The sequence below is a fragment of the Hippoglossus hippoglossus genome, chromosome 6 (genome assembly GCF_009819705.1).
Source record: "Hippoglossus hippoglossus isolate fHipHip1 chromosome 6, fHipHip1.pri, whole genome shotgun sequence".
In the NCBI taxonomy this organism is placed as follows: Eukaryota; Metazoa; Chordata; class Actinopteri; order Pleuronectiformes; family Pleuronectidae; genus Hippoglossus; species Hippoglossus hippoglossus.
In genome coordinates, this window is record NC_047156.1 from 25,521,804 (window position 1) to 25,540,777 (window position 18,974).

Here is an 18,974-nt window from a genome sequence, read left to right on the forward strand (position 1 = left end):
CTTTCTTTTTCTGTTCCCATCTTTCTATCTATTTATACAACACTGATGGACCTAGATTAGTGAAATATATAGTTCTTTAGTTTATTTGTGTCTTTTTCGTAACTCTAAAGGTCTTGGACCAATGCAGGAAGTGGATCTGACAGAATTCAGGAGAGCCAAAGATCTCAGGCGACGACAGTACAAAGCAGAAAACCAAGTCCTAACCAAAGAGGTAAAGTGGAACTACAGTAGTTAGAAAACCACAATTTTTTTCTTAGATCCCCTAATGTCACTGCTTGATTTTTTTTTTTACCTCTAGATTGAACGGCTTGAAGAGGAAAGACTGGAACTCAAGAAACAAGTTAGACGCATGGTGAAGGATGGAGGTGATGCACAAATCATGGAACAAAACAACACATCGTTTTGCCTTAATTTTACCCTAAAATAAAAAAGAGATCAAGATTTTTACTATCAATAGTTTTATTTGAGTGTATTTTGATATATCACTTAATCACTTTTGTTAACATTGCGAAATAGGGCATTTTTCAACTTTCTTCTTGATTTCTCAGAGAATAATTCCTACATCTAGATGAAAAAAAATCTGGCAATTTGATGCAGGTCCGAATAAAAATCTAGATCTAGTGAATTTAGATTTGGCCTCATATGAGGAACCTTGGGTCTTACTTATGGTATTTGCTTTGCTGAGTGCCCTTCTAGTTGTTTTAGAAAGGTTTAGCAGACATACTATTAGTCCATATTAATATTTTCCTGCTTCTTATATGTTAGTCACAATCTGTTGTTTCTGCAGGGATCGCACCATCAAAGTCACTTCTGGAGGAAGACATCAGGCCCAGCAGAAGGGCACCACAAAGCAGCTCCCACACAGATGAAGAGATCAGACGCAAGGTAAGCTCCTGACTCCAAACACACACACACATGCATAGTCGTGTCTCCATGACTTCAGAGGGCATTAGATCGACAATTGTTTTTACTCTTTTACTTTTATTTATATAGTGGAAACCTGATATAGGGATCAACCGTTTATATGGATTAAATTGCTTAGGACAGAATTGTCATATACAAATGCTGTTTAAATAATTCACTTAGAGTGATCAAGTAATACGCTTACAGTGTTCATTTCGGGTCTTTTCATACATGTTTGGACCGTAAAAAAAGTTTATATTTTTTTACAGTTTTTACCAGCTCTTTCAGTAATTTACTGCTTCTGTCTGTGTCTGCACACTGCCAACCAAATCGAGCCAAACCGAGCGCGCTCTGCCATCTCCTCCGGCTCTCTTTACATTGCCTAAGTTAGCAAATTCTGTTGTTTCCCAGTCTGATGTGTCCGATGACACTGTTTGTGTGTTTGAGTGCATGTGTGTGTCAACGCGCGAGAGAGGGGAAGAAAGCGAGCTGAATTATGAAAGCGCAGCTATGAAGAAAGATTTTACTTATTTAAGAAAAGTACTGATCATAATGTGGTGATCAGTGTTGATGCTGTGGCGTCATTTCAAGCAAATCAATGTTTAAGCAAAACCGAGTCATTGTGTCAGTGCACAATGTGATGTCACCATTATCTTAAAAAACACCGTTACCTTTCCCTCAAGTTCTGGGACTATCATACAGAAGTTACACAATTTGGTTATAGTTATCAACCGCTTATAGTGATCAATTTGACATCGATTTTTGCAGAACATATTGTAAATTACATAATGTTTACTATTGAGGCCCCCATTCAACTCACTTACATTTTAAGGAAAACAGTAGAGTGTCCTGTGTTGCATACATTTAAGGGTTTGAAAAACAGGGAGCTTCTCAGACATTTATTAAAAGATATAGAGCATCTCAGTTTTTAAATAAAACTAACTGACAAGCAATTTGACAATCAATGAATCAGATATTAAATCAGCTACATCAGAGTTTACTCTTACTTAAACAAGTTTTTTACCCCCAAAGTACACTTGTATATGAAACAGACCTATAAATGTTTGAGCATCACAATTTTAACATTTTTAATGATTTCACTTTTGTTTGCAGAATGAGTACCTAGAAAAAGAACTGAGCAAAAAGGAGCAAGAGCTGGGAATCAATAAGTCCCAGTTTCAAGTCAAATGTAAGTACAGGCCTGCTATGCATCTGAAGTTGAAAAGGTTATTTTGAAAGTTGAGTCAGTTCAATGACTGTGTCTGTGTAATAACATTACCCTTGAATATGTTTCGAGGGTATCTTTTTTGAAAGTAAAAATGTGTAGGTAGATTAAATACCCTAGTGGCCACAGTGTGGCTGATATTGTTCATTCATGTACGAACTTATAGTGGAAGAACTGTCGAGAGTGAAACAAGATCTTGAGGCTGTGCTAAAAGACGTCCTCCAAGCCATGAGGATTAATCAAGAGTCAGCTCCATCTGATGGTGCCATCGATATTGCCAATCTGGAAAGGGTAGCTAATGTAAGTATGTCCCTTGCACTACATCTAATGCTAAATATCACATTTATCCATTTTAGATATTTTCCTTGGACCTTTCTAGCAGAGTCAACCACAGATTCTATTTGCAAGCCTGTTACCTGCTATTATCTCTCATTCAAAACTGGACTTGACCCAACCTGTCTAGTCCTGCGACTATTCATAATGGTAATCAAACACAGCAGCCCAGTCCTTAAACACTCATACAGACTGTTTTTATGTAGAGCTAGCATGATGTCTGGTCTCACCTTATCTGCCATTTTGTATGATGCACTGTCCCATTAAGATGTGCGAAGTACTTGGACCCACTGTTGATGTCATGCAACATGACACAAAGTTTTGAGGAACCTCTGAATTACATCTCTGCTCAATGCAGATTATGTGGTGGTTTTGTTGGCTTGATCAAAGCATGACCTTTAGGTTTTCAGCCAAGTGTAGTAGGGATGAGAGTCCGCACACCCAAATGAGAAGGAATCTCTAGGTCTTGTCAACGAGTCAGGGGAGGGTGAAATGGGAGATAGACAGGCAGCTGAGTGCACCATCAGCAGACATTGTACTGGACCAATAGTGGAAATAGGGAGCTTAGCCAGAAAGCAAATCTTTCAATTTAGGAGGAAACCTTTGTTCCCACTCTCACTTATGGTCATGAGCTTTTGAAACTGACCAAAAGAATAAGATCCTTAATACAAGCGGTGGAAATTAGTTTCCTCCATAAAAGTGTCAGGGCAAGTTGGAGTATAGCCGAATAGAAACCAGGTACCCCACTCAAGAACTCACTGGAGGGATAATAAATACGCCTCAGGATTCCATACGAGGACCTGAAAAAGTTTGCTGGGGAAAGGGACATCTGGAATACTGCTTAGTCTGCTGCCATGACCTGGCCCTTGATAAGAGGAAGAAAATAGATGGATGGATGAATGGACAGATGCATCGATTCTCAGATTGCGAATGAAACTGTGGGATAAACAATAAAAAATTATTATGGCAACTAATCAGACTTGATAAATTAAAATGCCCTTTTACTGTTTTCTGCTTTATTTCTTTTCATTGACATGTTCATCTCAAGTAAGTCTGAAATTAGTGCTCTGAATTAATTTAAACATATTTTTCTCACACATCATTTTGCTAAGATAAGTGTCATATATCTGTGGTACCCAACCCAGTGCACGACTATCTGATTTTAACTTTGACTTTTAAAGGTTCAGTGTGTAGAATGTAGTGACATCTAGTGGTGAAGTGTCATATTGCAGCTGAATACCCCTCACTTCACCCTCCCCTTCAAAACATGAAAGAGAACCTGTGGTAACCTTTATTTGACAAAAGGTGTTTAGTTTGTCCAGTTTTGACTACTGTAAAAAATGGTGTCCTCAGTAGAGAGAACCCGCTCCCGTGTATTTAAGTATTTAAATATAAAGGGCCCATTCTAGGGTAAAAAAAAACAACAATTGGTACAATTTAGATGATTACACACTAGTAAAAACATCACATCAAGTGTTGATATTTATTTTTATTTAATAACAATGTATATATCCCATTATTTAATTCAGCTTGTTCAGCGTCAGTAAATGTGTTTTCACTGTTAGGCTGTAACACAAAATCAGGTCATTCAGTATGTGTTTATATATTCAACCGTGACACTAAACTTCCACAGGTTCTCTATCCAGCTTAAAGTTTTGGCAGTTGACATTTTGACATAATGGCATATCATTTAAATGCATCTTTGTGCAATTAAAAATTTACCTCAAGGATATTATTGTAATGAGATGAAAAAAGAGATACACAATCCTCATCCCCATGAAAAATTCGGAGCGTACCAGTCGTATGACACATATCTAGCCTCTTTATCCAATAAGCCATTAGTCTGCCTTATTAAAGCAGAATGGGGAAATTATTATGGATTTACAAATCCACAGTTTCATTCAGCCCTTTTTTTTTGAGCCACAGTTGGGGGCTGATGAAAATGTTCCCACATTGCCGACTTGAATGTGTCAAGGGGTCTGCAATCTCAAGGATATCAGTATCACCCATCTTGAGCTAATTAAACTAGTTTAACTTCTATCCTAGGCCTGATTGAACTAGTACAGTCACATTACACATGCAGTTAGAAAACAATCAAATCTGTGTAATGTGTATCCATCTATTGTCCTCCACTTATGTGGTCCAAGTATGGTATCCCAGACGTCCCTCTCCCAAGCCATACTTTCCAGGCACAGAGCAGGCATCCGGACTTGATGCCCGAACCACTTCAACTGTCCCCTTTCAAGGTGAAGGAGCAGCGGTTCTACTCAGAGCTACTCCGGATGTCTAACCTCCTCACCCTATTTCTAAGGCTGAGCCCAGACACCTGACAGACTAAACTCATTACCGCCACTTGCATTCTTGATCTTGTTCTTTCGGTCGTTACCCAGTGCTGGAGACCATAGGTGTGATGTGTAATATTTACAGAATAATCAGCTTGCCCTAACTTTAAACTTAATATTAAACTTGTGATTTATATTTGTTATAAAGTTAATTGTAAAATTCTAATTTGTTTTGTTATTGTTCGCAGTGGCAGTGGGGGAGTATTACGCTTCAATACAGTGCTTTTACAGTTAGATTTGCTGCGTTGAAAACAATGGGCATACTCCCCTCCCAGGTATTTCAGTTTCTTGGTGAGGCAGAGGGCTGGTCACATAGCAACTAAACAACAAATTTGGTAAGGCAGAAAAAAGTTGAGAGCTGTGTGACTTTTGGTGGATCATGGTGCACTGTGAAAGTACAAGTACAGTATCTTTTTGACATTTATTTCACCCTCCTGGGAACAGCATCAGACCTGTTTAGCACAAGAGGAAGTAGCGAGAAATACCCACAATCACAACTAGTGATATTAATGTGATATTTGCTGTCAGTGGTGTAAACAGTAAGTGAATATGATAGTGGAGGAGCTGTGATGCGGACACTTCAAATGATCCTTTCTATTTCACAAACGGGATTTATTTATCATCCAATATTTACGTTTGTTTCAATTGAGATTCAACTGTCATCTTCTTCCACAGGCAATAGATGTCAACATGAGTGGGCAGTCTGAGTCAACCCTGCACCTCAAGCCCCAAATACATCAGCTCTTAGGAAGAAACGTAGAACTGAGGCGGGAACTGAAATTGGCCCGGGAGGAGGCCACAAGCAGCTTTGGTCAGCTCGCCAGAGCAAAAGAAAAGGTACATCCAGGGCCACACACAGACATTTTAGGGGGAGGGGCAGGTGCTCAATTGGGGAAAAAAGGGCACCCTGATCATAATTATTTATTTAAATAAAGTTATACACAGTAGCGCATCTTTTAACTACACATTTATTAATTCAAGTACCCATATAAACAGGATGTTTAATATTCAACAGAGTACTACAAAATTATTAGTTCACACAAAAAATATGCATTCTCTATTTCTACATGTTTATTAAGTTTCTATATAGTAGCCCATGTACAATAAGTACAGGGTGCTGGGTATGCATTGCCCCTCTGGTGCTTTTCATTTCATAACAGGCACAAACAAAGTTGAGGCTTTCAAACACTATTGTTAGCTGACACTAAACATAGCCTTGCTGCTCGATTCACATGCGTGAATTGTGGTGGCTCAAGTTTCTCTTGCAACACACCATAAATATAATTTGACAGGTTTTTCAAAGTCAAGCCGCCATTTTCAAAGCCAACTCCAAATGCTTTCAACTGTGTGTCGCAACTCTCTTTTCCAAATCCAAAGCATGAATATTTCACATGAAAGTAGTTAACCACGCACATGGTGCGTGAAGATTGATAGAGACGGTGTACAATCTCTGAGAGCAATTAGCATAGCTGGAACATTTCTTTTGAGAGTCAGTGTTCTCTGTGTTTTACATGTGTTGCTTCTGTTTCCTATAATAGTAGAGATGGGGTAAACAAACTTTTCATCTTGCATTCAGTTTCAATGCAACACAACTGAGGAGTATTTTTTGATCCAGACCACAAATCAGCCAAATGTTTGTTGGATCTCTTCTCTTAGAATCTGAAAGCCTTGTCATGTATCAAAGGGTTTCATTTAGGCAGCTATCAAGCTCATCTTGAAGTTCTTATTCTGTTATACTACTTTGCGTTTTTTGTGTGTCTTTTGTCTGCCCCCCCCCCCCCCATATCTCCTTGCTCCTCGCTTGCTCTTGGATACTGTTTTACATTTTATTCTCATTTCTCGGTTTATTAGTTTGCTTGGCTTTAGTGATTTATGTTTCACATAAATTTATTTGAATGGAACTTGCATTTTTATGACAACCACCTGATGCCTACAATACTGTTTGTCTTTGTTTGAAGGACAAACAGTATTATAGGCATCAGGTGGTTGACAATGACTCATGCTTAGCAGTTTGGAGTAATTAACTTATTATGTAACTGCTGTTATGTACAAATTACATTAACAGAAATGGGTATTAAGGTAAAAAAAATAATCTGTGCTTCTCAGGTGAGACAACTGGAAGGTGAATTGGAGCTGCTTAGGAAGTCAGGATGCAGTGGACTAGTTCTCCGACCTCTGAACCTCCCTGAGGGCCTGGAGCCCAGTAGCACTGAGGTCATCAGTTCCTTAAATGAGTATGTTGTTCGAATTCTTCAGGTCAGTGTTGCCATCTTCTGAAGACCTGCACGAAAAATACCTAAAATATAAATCAACTACATCTCTCAACTCTCAATTAAATAATAATATTTCAATGAATCAGGAGCTCAACAACAAGGAGGAACAAAGCAAGAAACTTGAAGCAACATTGGAGGAATACAAAGAGAAATTTGCTGTTATCAGCCACCAACAGGGACTCCTCTATAAAGAATACCTGAGGTGGGTTACAAGAAAGTTTCTCACAAGTTAATATGAGGTTTGTGACCTGAAGTGCAAAATTTGAAATAGTCTTTTATTAGGGGCCAGGCGGCTGTGCTGCCAGTCTCTTTTTATCAATGTTTTTATTGTGTGTTTTTATCACTCAGTGAAAAGGCTGAGTGGCAGAAGGAAAAACAGACATTTGAAGATGTGAAGGACAAACTAGAGGAACAGAAGCAGGTGGACGCTGTTAAAATCCAAGAGTTCAACGTAAGTCAGACCAAAACAATTTTAAAGGGGACATAGCATGCCCATTTTACCACAAGTTGATATGGTTCCTTGGGGTCTTAATGAAATGTCTGTAACATACTTTGGTCAAAATACCACAAGGATCATTTAAAACAGCACCCTTTTTACCCTGTATAAAACAGCCCTCCACAGAGTGACCTGTTTTGAGTGCCTGTTCCTTTAAATGCTAATGAGCCAGCTCCCCCCTCCCCCTCTCCCCCCATGATTTTAAACGATATAAATTACATATTTTATATGATATAAATTATCAAATATGCATCCCATACTTTGTATTCCCCTTCTGTTGTCCTGGGGTTTTAATTTTCCCAATCACATAATTAAATGTCCCCCTCTGCCCATCCACTACAAGCACACAAGCAGACAGACAGAGAGAGAAAGAGAGGGGTGGGGGGGGCTATGAAGACCATCATTTACCCCCGAACCCCGACATTCAACGGGTACAACAACAAGCGGAGAAAGCAGAATCGCGGGCTGACCTTATATATATATATACAGTCTATGGGGCTGACCAGCGCGGAGAAATGCACGTCCCGTGTGAACAGCCAGGCGGCTGCGTGCTGGAGAACGGCGCTGCGCTGCCTCGCAGCGGCGCTTCCGCGTCCGGTGTTAACCCGGCGTAACTACTGTAACCCGGCGTAACTACTGTAACCCGGCGTACAGTAGTGCTGAACACTGCGGAAGTCTTCCACACTGCTGGCTGTGTGGCGCTGACACAAATTCCAGCTCACGCATGGGAGAGCGAGCGGTCGCGCCCGAGCAACTGCTGCAGCCTCCCAGTCCCAACGATCCAGACAAATGCCACATGTGAGTGAATTGCGGGCTGACCAGCGGAGAAATGCTCGTCCCGTGTGAACAGCCCGGCTGCGTGCTTGGGAACGGCACTGCGCTGCCTCGCAGCCTCGCTGCCTCCGGTGTAAACCCGGCGTAATGAGTGTGGGGGGACGGGGGGGGGGGGGGGGGGGGATGGGCGAGGTGGGGGGTGGGCCAAGACCATGTAGGGAGACTTCCAGTACCTTGTTACGACACAAAACCCAGGAAGCTCAATCGAGTCGCTCAAGCATGACGTTTCTGACTTAGAGGAACCATAACAAAACGCGCAAGTGTTTTTTTCCCAGAGTTTTTGGGTTGGTAGACATGCCAGATACCCACATTAACGTGTAGAAGCACTAACAAAGTGGAATTTGCATGATATGTCCCCTTTAATGACACTTAAAGGCTGCAAGGTGAACTGCATTTATGTGTCTCTTACACATAAAGTGCTTTACAGTCTGAAATATTCACACGCACACACATACACATATGAAAACACTTAAAAACCTGCAATATGGAACTGAATGTATTACAGATAAATCTCTCCCATTCTCTTATGTCCATGTTGTGTGTCCGTCGGATGTTTTTTTCTAACTTGCTGAACATGAAAAACGTATAGCGGGAACAAACCAGTGACCTGTCTTCCAGTTAAAATATGAGGAGACCCCTGATAATCTAGGATGGCACAGAATACCTTTCGAGAAGAATGATTTGAGTTTTGACCTTTGGTGTCTACATATGTTTTTTTTTAAAGCCTTTGTAAAAGCAGTGAAAGATATACTGCTGTGCCTCACTTTGCTTATCTTACCTCGTGTTGACTCCCCCATTGAAATTTCACGGTGGATCAAACCGTTTCATTGGTGCATGTATCTATTTCAACCATCAGGAGTTGTTAGACACGCTTGAAAAGGATCCAGAGGAAGTCCGGAGACAATTAAGCGAAGCGTTGCGAAAGTTGACTGTGCTGAAGGTGAATGAGAAGAAACTGACACGGCGCTACACCACCCTGCTGGAGCAGGAACAGCACTTGCGCAAGGAGAACAACAAGCTACAGGATGACAGCATCCACATGCAGGCTTCTGTCACTCAGAGGATAGGCTACCTGCAGAGATACAAGGTACAGAGAATCAAGAAAAAACAATCTCATAACCAAACAAATTGACCTAATACTGAAACCAATTGTCACATAATCTATCCAGAGTTGAAGAACAATTTTCTCTTTTTTTTTTAAAGTGAAGCAGCCAGTTTTATCCAAAGATAATGTGTTAAGTGAAAGTATGTGGTGTTTTGTCTTAAATAACTTCCTCTAATGACAGATAACTTATTGAATAAAAAAAATGTGCAGGTGCAAAAGATGAATAAAAGGCCAGTGGAAAAAAACTGCATTTATCATAGTTGACTGAGCCTTATATTATTTTCATACTGGATAATAAAATGTAAACGACTTCTGTTATACAGAAATTATAATATTGGTCAACTTGGGGCCATTAGAACTATTGGTCATGATAAACTTTGAGTTACCACCTTGGCTTTAGAGATTTGGAAAATTTAGACTCTAATTTAGGGTGACCACAAATCAAGTTAAGCCGAGAACATTTCAATTAGAGCCCGATCAATAATTAGTTTACAGATAACATCAGCTGATACGAACCAGACATATTGGTATTGGCATTTATGTTTCCCAATACAAAAACTTTTATCTTACAGAATAAACTATGCAGAAAAGATGAGCATTTACATTTTACGTACAAATACTATGTTTATTTTCTTAATTCACGTTATAAATATTTAGTTGTATTTGTTTTTTATTTATTGTTATTTAAGTTCATGGTTTAACTGTAAAATATCTAGCCTCAGTTACATTTCTATAAAAGTTTTTGAGTAAGACATCATAGGAATCATTATTTTTTTATATTTTGGCTGATATATTAAAATTTAAATTTAAATGTTTCACTCCCTAATACTGGCATCGGCATCTGCCCCAGTATCCATATTAGTCGGCTCTAATTTCAATGACCTGTCACAGACCAAAGGCTGCTGACAATCTTTGTAGATTTTGTGGTAAATATTGTCAATTTTTAAAAGGAATGTAGAAGTAACACTCCTTTTAAACATCACAAGCAGAGGTTGCATTTGGCATCAGCCATTATTACCAACATACACTGCTCTTTGTTTTGTCCATAGGAAATGGCTTCATATCAGATAGCTGCACTGCAAAAGGCCTTGGATGATAGTGTGCCCTCATCAAACCTGGAGAAGGCTAACAAACAGTACACAGAACTCACAGTCAAGTACAGAGACATGCTGCAGAGGGACAGCTGCCTCATACAGAGAACCACCAATCTCGAACATTTGGAGGTATTAAAACATGGCAGTCATTACATATTCAATATACTTACATTTGTAGTTGAATAATAGTAAAGATATTTCTCTTTTTTTCCTGCCTCAGAGTGAGAATGAGTCTCTCCGGGAGCAAATCTCTGCCATGAATAAAGAGCTGGAGATCACTAAGGAGAAAATGAATACGTTGGAGCAAGCATGGGAGAACATCAGTTCAACTGGTAAAAGGAGGATAGTGCTCATTATATTAAGTTCAGCCATTTTTATTTAATTGAATGTCTTTATTTTGTGTTTTTTTAAATGTCGTTTAGTGAAAATCAACACAGCATTAGAGCGCTGACGCAAATGCGCTGTGTGTAATGTGTGAGCGAAGAGGCGAATATAACATTTTCTTGCTGTGTCTGCAGCAAATCTGCAGCATGGCTACATCATTTCCTTCCTGTGGGCTTCAGAGGAAAAATGTGTAGTCTTTTACAAAACGACGTTCTGGCCATTATTCTTATCAACATACAGTCGGATAAAATTTCAATATTCCTGTCTTTAAAAAAGTATATTCAGTAAAATGTCGTCATAAACAAATATGTCCATCAGAACTCCTACAAATATAATTTGGTCAGCATCGGCTGCGTCAGCAGCGTTTAATTTGGACTAAGAATAGGTCTTAATTGCTTTGATGCAATATAAGAATTGTTTAGCTCAACTCCCAGCCATGATATCTCTAATGATGTTTTCTACTTAATATCAGGAGGTGAAAATGGTATGGATAAGGCAAGCAAGGCATTGGCCAACAATGAAATGGTATCTACTGCCAGACGAATCACCACTCTTGAGATGAAGGAGCTGAACGAGAGGCAGAGAGCGGAGCATGCCCACAAAATGTTTGAACATGTGAGGAGTTCCCTCAGACAAATGGAAGAGCGCAACTTAGAGCTGGAGTCCAAGTTTGCAGAGGTAAGGGGATTCAAGAAAGAAGACTGATGACTTTCTCTCACATGCAAGGGGGTCAATGTGATTGTTTTTTCAATAAATTGTGCTTGATGTTAAAGGCCACAAAGTTCCCGCATACTCCCAGAAACACAGTCTTATGATAAAGATATCATTTGTTTTGGTTTGTACAAATGAAGAGTAATTTTTATGCGATAGTGTGATGGGAAGAATTTATTTAATTATTTCATCATTTTGGTTTATAAATTCCCAAAACAACAATGCTACTCTGTTTCGACAGTGTCTGTGCCAAATTCTTATTCGCTAAGAGCATGTTTTCCAAGAATTTGTAATTCCAAGAATCTTATCAAGCAATAATAATATATTTTTTTCCTCAGTTGACCCGCATGAACGTAGACGCCCAGAGGATCGAGCGGGAGCTGAGAGATGAGCTGTCAGACAGCATCAGTAAAGCTGTGAGCGATGCTGACAGAGCAAGGATCACAGAGCTGGAGAAGGCAGAGGCCGAGCTCCACATCGAGGTTTCTAAGTAAGTTTAAGAATCTGCAGGCCTGAGATAAATGAGATAAATGTTCTCATGAGATTGAAGTGGCAGTGGTAGAATAATGTTGGAAATATGTGAATGGTATGAGCATAGATGTTTTGTAAGGTCATGGCAGGGGAATGAAGAATTGGTGTGTTAATGAAACGGGCTGTAAAAGATGAGCTTGTCCAGGTCACATCAGGAGAATATCTCCAATGTGTCTCAAGTGACCACTTGATCTCACCTGTCATTACCCTGCATGTGTGTATGTGTATGGACATATTCTTTTACCTAACTTAGCGGGTTTACTCCTTTGGGGGATATCTCCAACTTTTGAAACTGATCGGTAAAAAACTAGAGCATGGTCCACAAACTTTTTTAAAGATATCTCCATAGATAATAAAGACAATCTAAAGTCTTGATCAGATATTGATCATACCTCTGCATTCTTTAGGACTTAAAGACATGACCTTAATGTTATCTAGATCAGAAAATAATTTATGACAACATGGTAGATAAGATATCATCATGTTATCACAATGAAGTCAGAAAATGCCATTTATTGGAGTAATGTATTAACTTTTTAATATAGATAGAGACACAATGTATATCTTATTTAGATTAAATGCTCTATTGTCATCATATGGTATAATTACATCATGATGACATCATCATGAAATGGAATTATTACATCTGCCAAGGAGGTTGGGGGCAGAATCCAATATTTTACTTTCTTTAACATTGCGAGATGGAAAGTTGTTTCAGAGAATTATGAGGGAATCTTGATGAAATCTAAAGATGGGTATATTGTTAATGTGTTTGTATGTGTTGGTGGGTCTCTGCGTGCACTTGTGTGTCTGCGTTTGTGAGAGAGTTGTTTTGTGGGCACAATGAAATCAATGGATGTGAAACACTGTAGTGTTCATTGTGAATCCAGAGGACGTCAGCTGAGTAGATGGTTCTTCAGTGTGGTGCAGGACACATTTGTGCCTCTATGTTATATGATTACAACACTGCTTGATATACAATATTTCTCCTCAGATACTCTACCATTCCTGACAATAATCCATCAATTCATTGACCTTCCATTATGCTACAACGTGTTTATTCTAATCTATGCTGCAAATACCCTTATCTCTCTGATGTTCTCCATTACACATGGCATGTATTGCACTTCTGTCCGTCCTGGGAGAGGGATCCCTCACATGTGGCTCTCTCTGAGGTTTCTACGTTCTTTTTACCCTGTTAAAAGTTTTTACCCTGTTAAAAGTTTTTACCCTGTTAAAAGTTTTTTCCCTCAACCCTTGTTGAGGGTTAAGGGAAGAGGATGTCACACCTTGTTAAAGCCCTATGAGACAAATTGTGAATATGGGCTATACAAATTTGATTTGATTTATATGTCACCATTCTTCTAATTTAATTTAATTGTATGGTTGGAAGCTGTGACACTTGCCTTTGCACTCCTGTAAGTGTTGTGTGCCAGTTTAAGTGCCAGTAAAGACATTAGGGCTAATTTTACATTTCGTTAGTATGTAATATGTGTGTTTTGTTTTTTTTCTCTTTTTTTTTACACAGGCTTCAAGAGGTGTCTGATGTGGCTGTGGTGCAGGCGTCTGCTCTGCAAGCCAGACAACAGTCCAATCAGAGGGAGGTAGAAGTTCTGAGGAGACAAATAATGGACTTCCAGGTAATTGTTTTAAAAAAAAAAAAAAAATTATTCAAACAAAGTGTTTACTCTTGCCGGTCAAGTCAGCAGCTTGGATTAAGTTTATGTAAAATCTCTAATCTACTTTAAATTAATTGACTTCAGTTTGAGTATTTTAGGTACTTAAGAATGTGTGAGAATATAGGTATATTTGTATACTTAAGGAATCCAAACACACACAAACCTGTTTGTGTAGCAAACTGTAAATACTGTACATTAGTATTTGTGAGTTGTGTGAAAACCTTGGTCTTCAGTGTTGTCTCTGTCCCTCAGTCACAGTCAGATGAGAAAGCCCTCATTGCGAAGCTCCACCAGCACATTGTGGCTCTGCAGCTGAGTGAGTCAGCCGCCTTTGCCAAACTGGAGGCTACCACCTCTCACATTCAGAAGTTGGAGGCCTACAAGCTGCGTGCTGAACAGCGGCTGGATGCCAGTGAGCGCACTCTGTTCCTCGCCCGCCAGGAGGGTAGAAATCGCTCCAAGCACCTGCGGCAGACCATCCAATCGCTACGGAGGCAGTTTGCCGGAGCGCTGCCGCTCCCCCAGCAGGAAAAGTTCTCTGTGACCATGATGAACCTCCAAGAGGACAGAGCGAAAGCCCAGGAGGAAAAGAGGAAGGCGGAGAAGGAGAGGAGAAGAGCAGAGGGCAGGGCTGAGGAGCTGGAACTGAGGATTCGAGGGCTGGAGGAGCTCATCTCCACACTGAAGGATGTGAAAGGAGCCCAGAAGGTCAGTTTAGAAAAAAATTTGTATGTGTAGACACAAAGCGGTCATCCTCTAACCAGAAGGTCAGCGGTTCGATCCAAGTCTTCCTAATCTGCATGCCTAAGGGACCTTGGGCAAGATACTGAACCCCAAATTGACCCTCATAGAAAAAAAAGTGCTGCCTATAGATTCAATGTACTGTATAAATGTGTGTGTGAATGGGAGAATGGAGAAAAAAAATCTACTGTAAAGAGCTTTGAGTGGTCATAAAGACTAGAAAAGTGCTATATAAATAGAGACCATTTACAAATATTAATACTAACAAATTATGTTATAGCATAATAATACAATTACTTGAAATTGGAAGAATAACATTTGGGACTTCTTACCCACAACTTCATTCAAACAGATAACTGAATGGCACAAGAAGATGGAGGAAGCTCGTCTGCAGGAGCTGCGCAAAGGTAGAGAACTGATGGTCCAGAAGGAGGAGATCAGGTACCTGAAGAACCTTGTGGAGCAGCAGGAGCGAAACGTCCGGACTCTGGAAGAAGATAATGTGCAGCAAAACACGGTGAGAGGAAAAACAACTGTGACTATTTTTACACACGCTTAAAAATGTAATACCTAGAAATAGACAAATCTGTCTGTTATTATTTTCATAATGAGTTATAATCAGGGTTTTTCAGTTGGATGAATGTGGCATGACTCAATTACAAAGATTGGGCAAAAGTGTCGCCATTGAAACCACACTTGTTAAGGAGCTTTTCAGTACATATGTGTATCAGCAGTAATGTAGTATACAAGGCAGATGTCAAGGTAAAGTAGAAAACTCTTTGTCATCTCAAGCTTCAAGAAGAACAGCAGCTCATGTGGGATCAGCGAGAGGTGGAGCTGCAGCGCCAAGTGGATCAGTATGAGAAACACCAAGATGAAATTGTGAGCAGTGTGAAAAAGGTAAGCTACTGTTTACAGCGGTTGACAAAGAAATAGGTAAAAAATAATGGCAAATACAATACATGATTATTCAGAGATGGACTGGTTTTCCAGCTCTTTCTCAGTTTTTTTAATAAGTCATAAAGCTTGGATTTAGTCTAGTGATAAATTAATTATATTTACAAATAATGTAATGACATTTGTTTTGGTTGTTTGCAGTTTGATGAAGGTACCGGCTCGCTACCAGACCCCAGTCTACCTCTTGCTCATCAGTTAGACTTTGCTCTGGGTAAAATCCGAGAGCATGTCCGCACCATCTTGGACACACAGGCCACCTGCAAAAGTTTGGATGAGGTATAGTACTCCATCCCTCCTCATAAGTATTCCTTCCATGTCAAGCCCATCGTATATTGTTTGAATTATCCTTCACATGCAGAAGTTGAAAGAGAAAGCAGAGGCACTGTGGAAGGCAGAACAGAACATTGTGTCCAGGGATAAAGTCATCAATGAGCTGCGTCTTCGGCTCCCGGCTGCTGCCAACAGAGAACGCCTCCTGGCTGACCTCGCCAAGCACGAGGAGGGCCAGTCGGACTGTCAGCCTGCCCTCAAGCTGGCTCAGCAGGCCATTAAAGACCTCCAGGGTCGACTCGACAAGAAGGAGGACGTATTAAAGAAATACCAGAACCAGTTGGCTCAAGCCAGAGAGGTACAGTGATGCAAGTAGAAGTGCCGGGCGTGCAGTGATTCTTAATTCAACAAATCCCCTCTATTAATCCTCAAGTGACTCCTGTGTGGTGTTTAAAAGTGTCCGCAGTGTGTTGCAGTGGTTACTCCGGCTTCCTCCTACAGTCCAAAGACATACAGCTTAGGTTAATAGGCAACCCCTAATTTCTCGTAGGTGTGAATGTGAGTGTGAATTTATGTCAACCCTGCCATACACAGGCGTACCTCTTTAAGCCTTGTAAAATGATTTAAAATGAAACCATGTGAGATGTTTAGAGGGAGAAATTCTCAGAACTCAGTGATCTCAAAGATGTCCACACCAGTTTTTTTTATAAGGGGAAACACAAGCTTAATCTTTATAGTCATAGAATTTAGTCAAAAGTACTTTGGTAGTAGATAGGTATTAGAAGAGGAGTAGATAGTAAAACTAAAGCAAAAGATTTAACAATAATCCAAATGAAAAGCCAGATGAAAAAAATGTCTTTAATTTCTCTTTTGAAATACCAGCGGTAACATGCTCTGCAGAGTAAGGGCTAAAAAACAGAAGGCAGCCTCAGCGGTACTTTTATGGGACACATAAGGAACATTTAAAAGAAAGCTGTGGAGGATCTTGGTGATTTGGCTAGGACATAAAATGAAAGAAAATCTCTGATGTATGGAGGAGCAAGGCCATTTAAAGTTTTATAGACTAGTTAAAGAACTTTAACATTGTCTCTAAAAAGTACAGGTAGCCGCTGCAGTGTCTTAAGCTGCAGGGTAATGTGATCCGTTCTCTTGGTTCTAGTTAAGACTCCGGCTGCGGAATTACAGACAGTTTTCTTATAGACTTCTCAGGTAATCCAGTTAAAATGGAGTTACAACGCCTAGATGACTAATAAAGGATGAATGAGCAGTTTTCCATAGTGATTGATATTTTTTTTGGAGGAGCAACTTTATCTAATGAGGATCTTAAATTTCACAATAACATCATCAACTATGTAATTGATTAAACCAGTGGTTGCTGGAGGAAAGGTTTTCATCCAATTTGCAAACAGCTTCATTGTTTATGTTCTGCTTCACGACAGCAGTCTCTGGACAGTACTTTGGTATAAAAACAGGAGTGCTGAAAAAATGACACAGAGAGGATCAGAAACAGAACTCTAGTACACGTAATAACCAAGTGCAGTCTATTTCCACAAACATGTTAGGACTGTGGTGGTGATCCCAGGAAATCCACGGTCCTTTGGTCAATAGTAGATAAACCCCACATTAAATGTTACTGCCATTGACATTAAAAGCAAATGAAACTACAGGAGAAAATAGTGGCTACGTCACACACTTTTATTTTGTTCCCTGGAATAAAAAAGCTATATTTAAGAGAAGAGAAATTAGAGAAGACTCACAGCGGGACTGAAGTAGTCAAAGTAAACCAGGCTTCAGTTGAAATGAATTCATTGATTTAAAACATTTAGCTTATGCTCAGTGCAAGCGTTAATGGCTCTGGTTCGGGGCTCACTAGCACCGACATTTTTTTCAGTATTCACTAGGTTGCATTCGTTTCTGTCATAATGTGGACAGGATGCTTGTGCTCTGTAATTATGGTCTGAATGAGATGATGAGGGGAGCCAGCAGCAGGTATGAGTACCCATGTTAATGACCATTTGACTGGGTAGGTGTGGTGTGTGAACTGTCAGTCTGTCACTTAAATAAATGGAGAAGAAAAACTTTAAATTGACGGTGGCACGGTAGAGTGGTGTTTAGCCACAGCAGGAAGGTTCCTGGTTTGATTCCTAGTTTGATTCCCAGTTCGGGAGGGTCTTTCTGCGTTATTCCCCTGTCTGCGAGTCTCTGTATGTTGGCCTTGTGATATGCTGGTGACCTGACGGGGGTGCACCCCGCCTCTTTCCCAATGTCAGCTGGGAATGGCTCCAGCTCCAATCGCAACCCTCAAATAAGATAAGCAGGCTAGATAATGGATGGAAAGACTTAAAAATGTATATTTCACTCCAACTACACATTGTTGATCCCAGGATCAAGAGGAGATGATAAAGAGACATCAGGAGGAGCTCAGGATTCTGCATCAGAAGCTTGACTTGCACTCTGACACGTCATTGGACCGCTTCAAACAGACAGCAATGGTAAGCATTTCTATCTCTTCTTGTTTTATTTATTAATTTATTTATTTTCGGGATTAACTCTACGCAGGATTGAGTGTAGATCTCCCACATTTTGGCCACTCTCAGAGACCAATACACAGTCCCTGCAGTTACACACAGGAAATGGAAGAAAATAAACTTTAAGAGTAACTGGCACTCAGAGAGCGCGTACCTCTGCCCCGGCCAAACAGTCTCCTTGTTAAACCATATTTAAAAGAACCTTAAACATGCTGGATATTTTTCATCAAGATCCATAAATTATTTTCTTCTTCCAAGTTTCGTGGTAATCCTTCCAGTTGTTTATGTGTAATCCTGCTAACTAACACGAAGACAAATGAACAGCGGTAATGCCCATGAAAACATAACTTCCTTGGCAGAGGTAATCCACTCTCATAGTGAATGTTCTGATGCACAGGAGACAACAAAATTAGAAAACAGGTCTGAAACGCCAGCTGTCACAATTTTGATACACTACAACATGTAGTTGGTGACATCACATTCATATATAAATCCAGGGACGCCTCATTTGAATACAAGCAGGTCCTATATTGTATTTCTAAGGATACTGTCTGTATAATGTCATTGT

General features: G+C 39.9%; 1 protein-coding gene across 6 annotated transcripts in view; it reads left to right on the plus strand.

Annotated features, from left to right (window-relative positions):
- Positions 1–18,974, plus strand: part of cep290 (centrosomal protein 290) — a 58,141-nt gene that overhangs the window by 20,343 nt on the left and 18,824 nt on the right. For all 6 annotated transcript variants that reach the window (XM_034587160.1, XM_034587156.1, XM_034587155.1 and 3 more), the window contains 21 exons: positions 111–211; positions 299–365; positions 788–885; positions 2,017–2,092; positions 2,295–2,428; positions 5,479–5,640; positions 6,910–7,059; positions 7,163–7,278; positions 7,425–7,527; positions 9,263–9,493; positions 10,561–10,734; positions 10,826–10,937; positions 11,462–11,667; positions 12,039–12,190; positions 13,760–13,871; positions 14,163–14,618; positions 15,004–15,168; positions 15,444–15,551; positions 15,750–15,884; positions 15,967–16,236; positions 18,263–18,370. In XM_034587160.1, the coding sequence (XP_034443051.1) occupies positions 111–211; positions 299–365; positions 788–885; positions 2,017–2,092; positions 2,295–2,428; positions 5,479–5,640; positions 6,910–7,059; positions 7,163–7,278; positions 7,425–7,527; positions 9,263–9,493; positions 10,561–10,734; positions 10,826–10,937; positions 11,462–11,667; positions 12,039–12,190; positions 13,760–13,871; positions 14,163–14,618; positions 15,004–15,168; positions 15,444–15,551; positions 15,750–15,884; positions 15,967–16,236; positions 18,263–18,370 (3,236 nt within the window). The remainder of the gene's footprint in view (positions 1–110; positions 212–298; positions 366–787; positions 886–2,016; positions 2,093–2,294; positions 2,429–5,478; positions 5,641–6,909; positions 7,060–7,162; positions 7,279–7,424; positions 7,528–9,262; positions 9,494–10,560; positions 10,735–10,825; positions 10,938–11,461; positions 11,668–12,038; positions 12,191–13,759; positions 13,872–14,162; positions 14,619–15,003; positions 15,169–15,443; positions 15,552–15,749; positions 15,885–15,966; positions 16,237–18,262; positions 18,371–18,974) is intronic.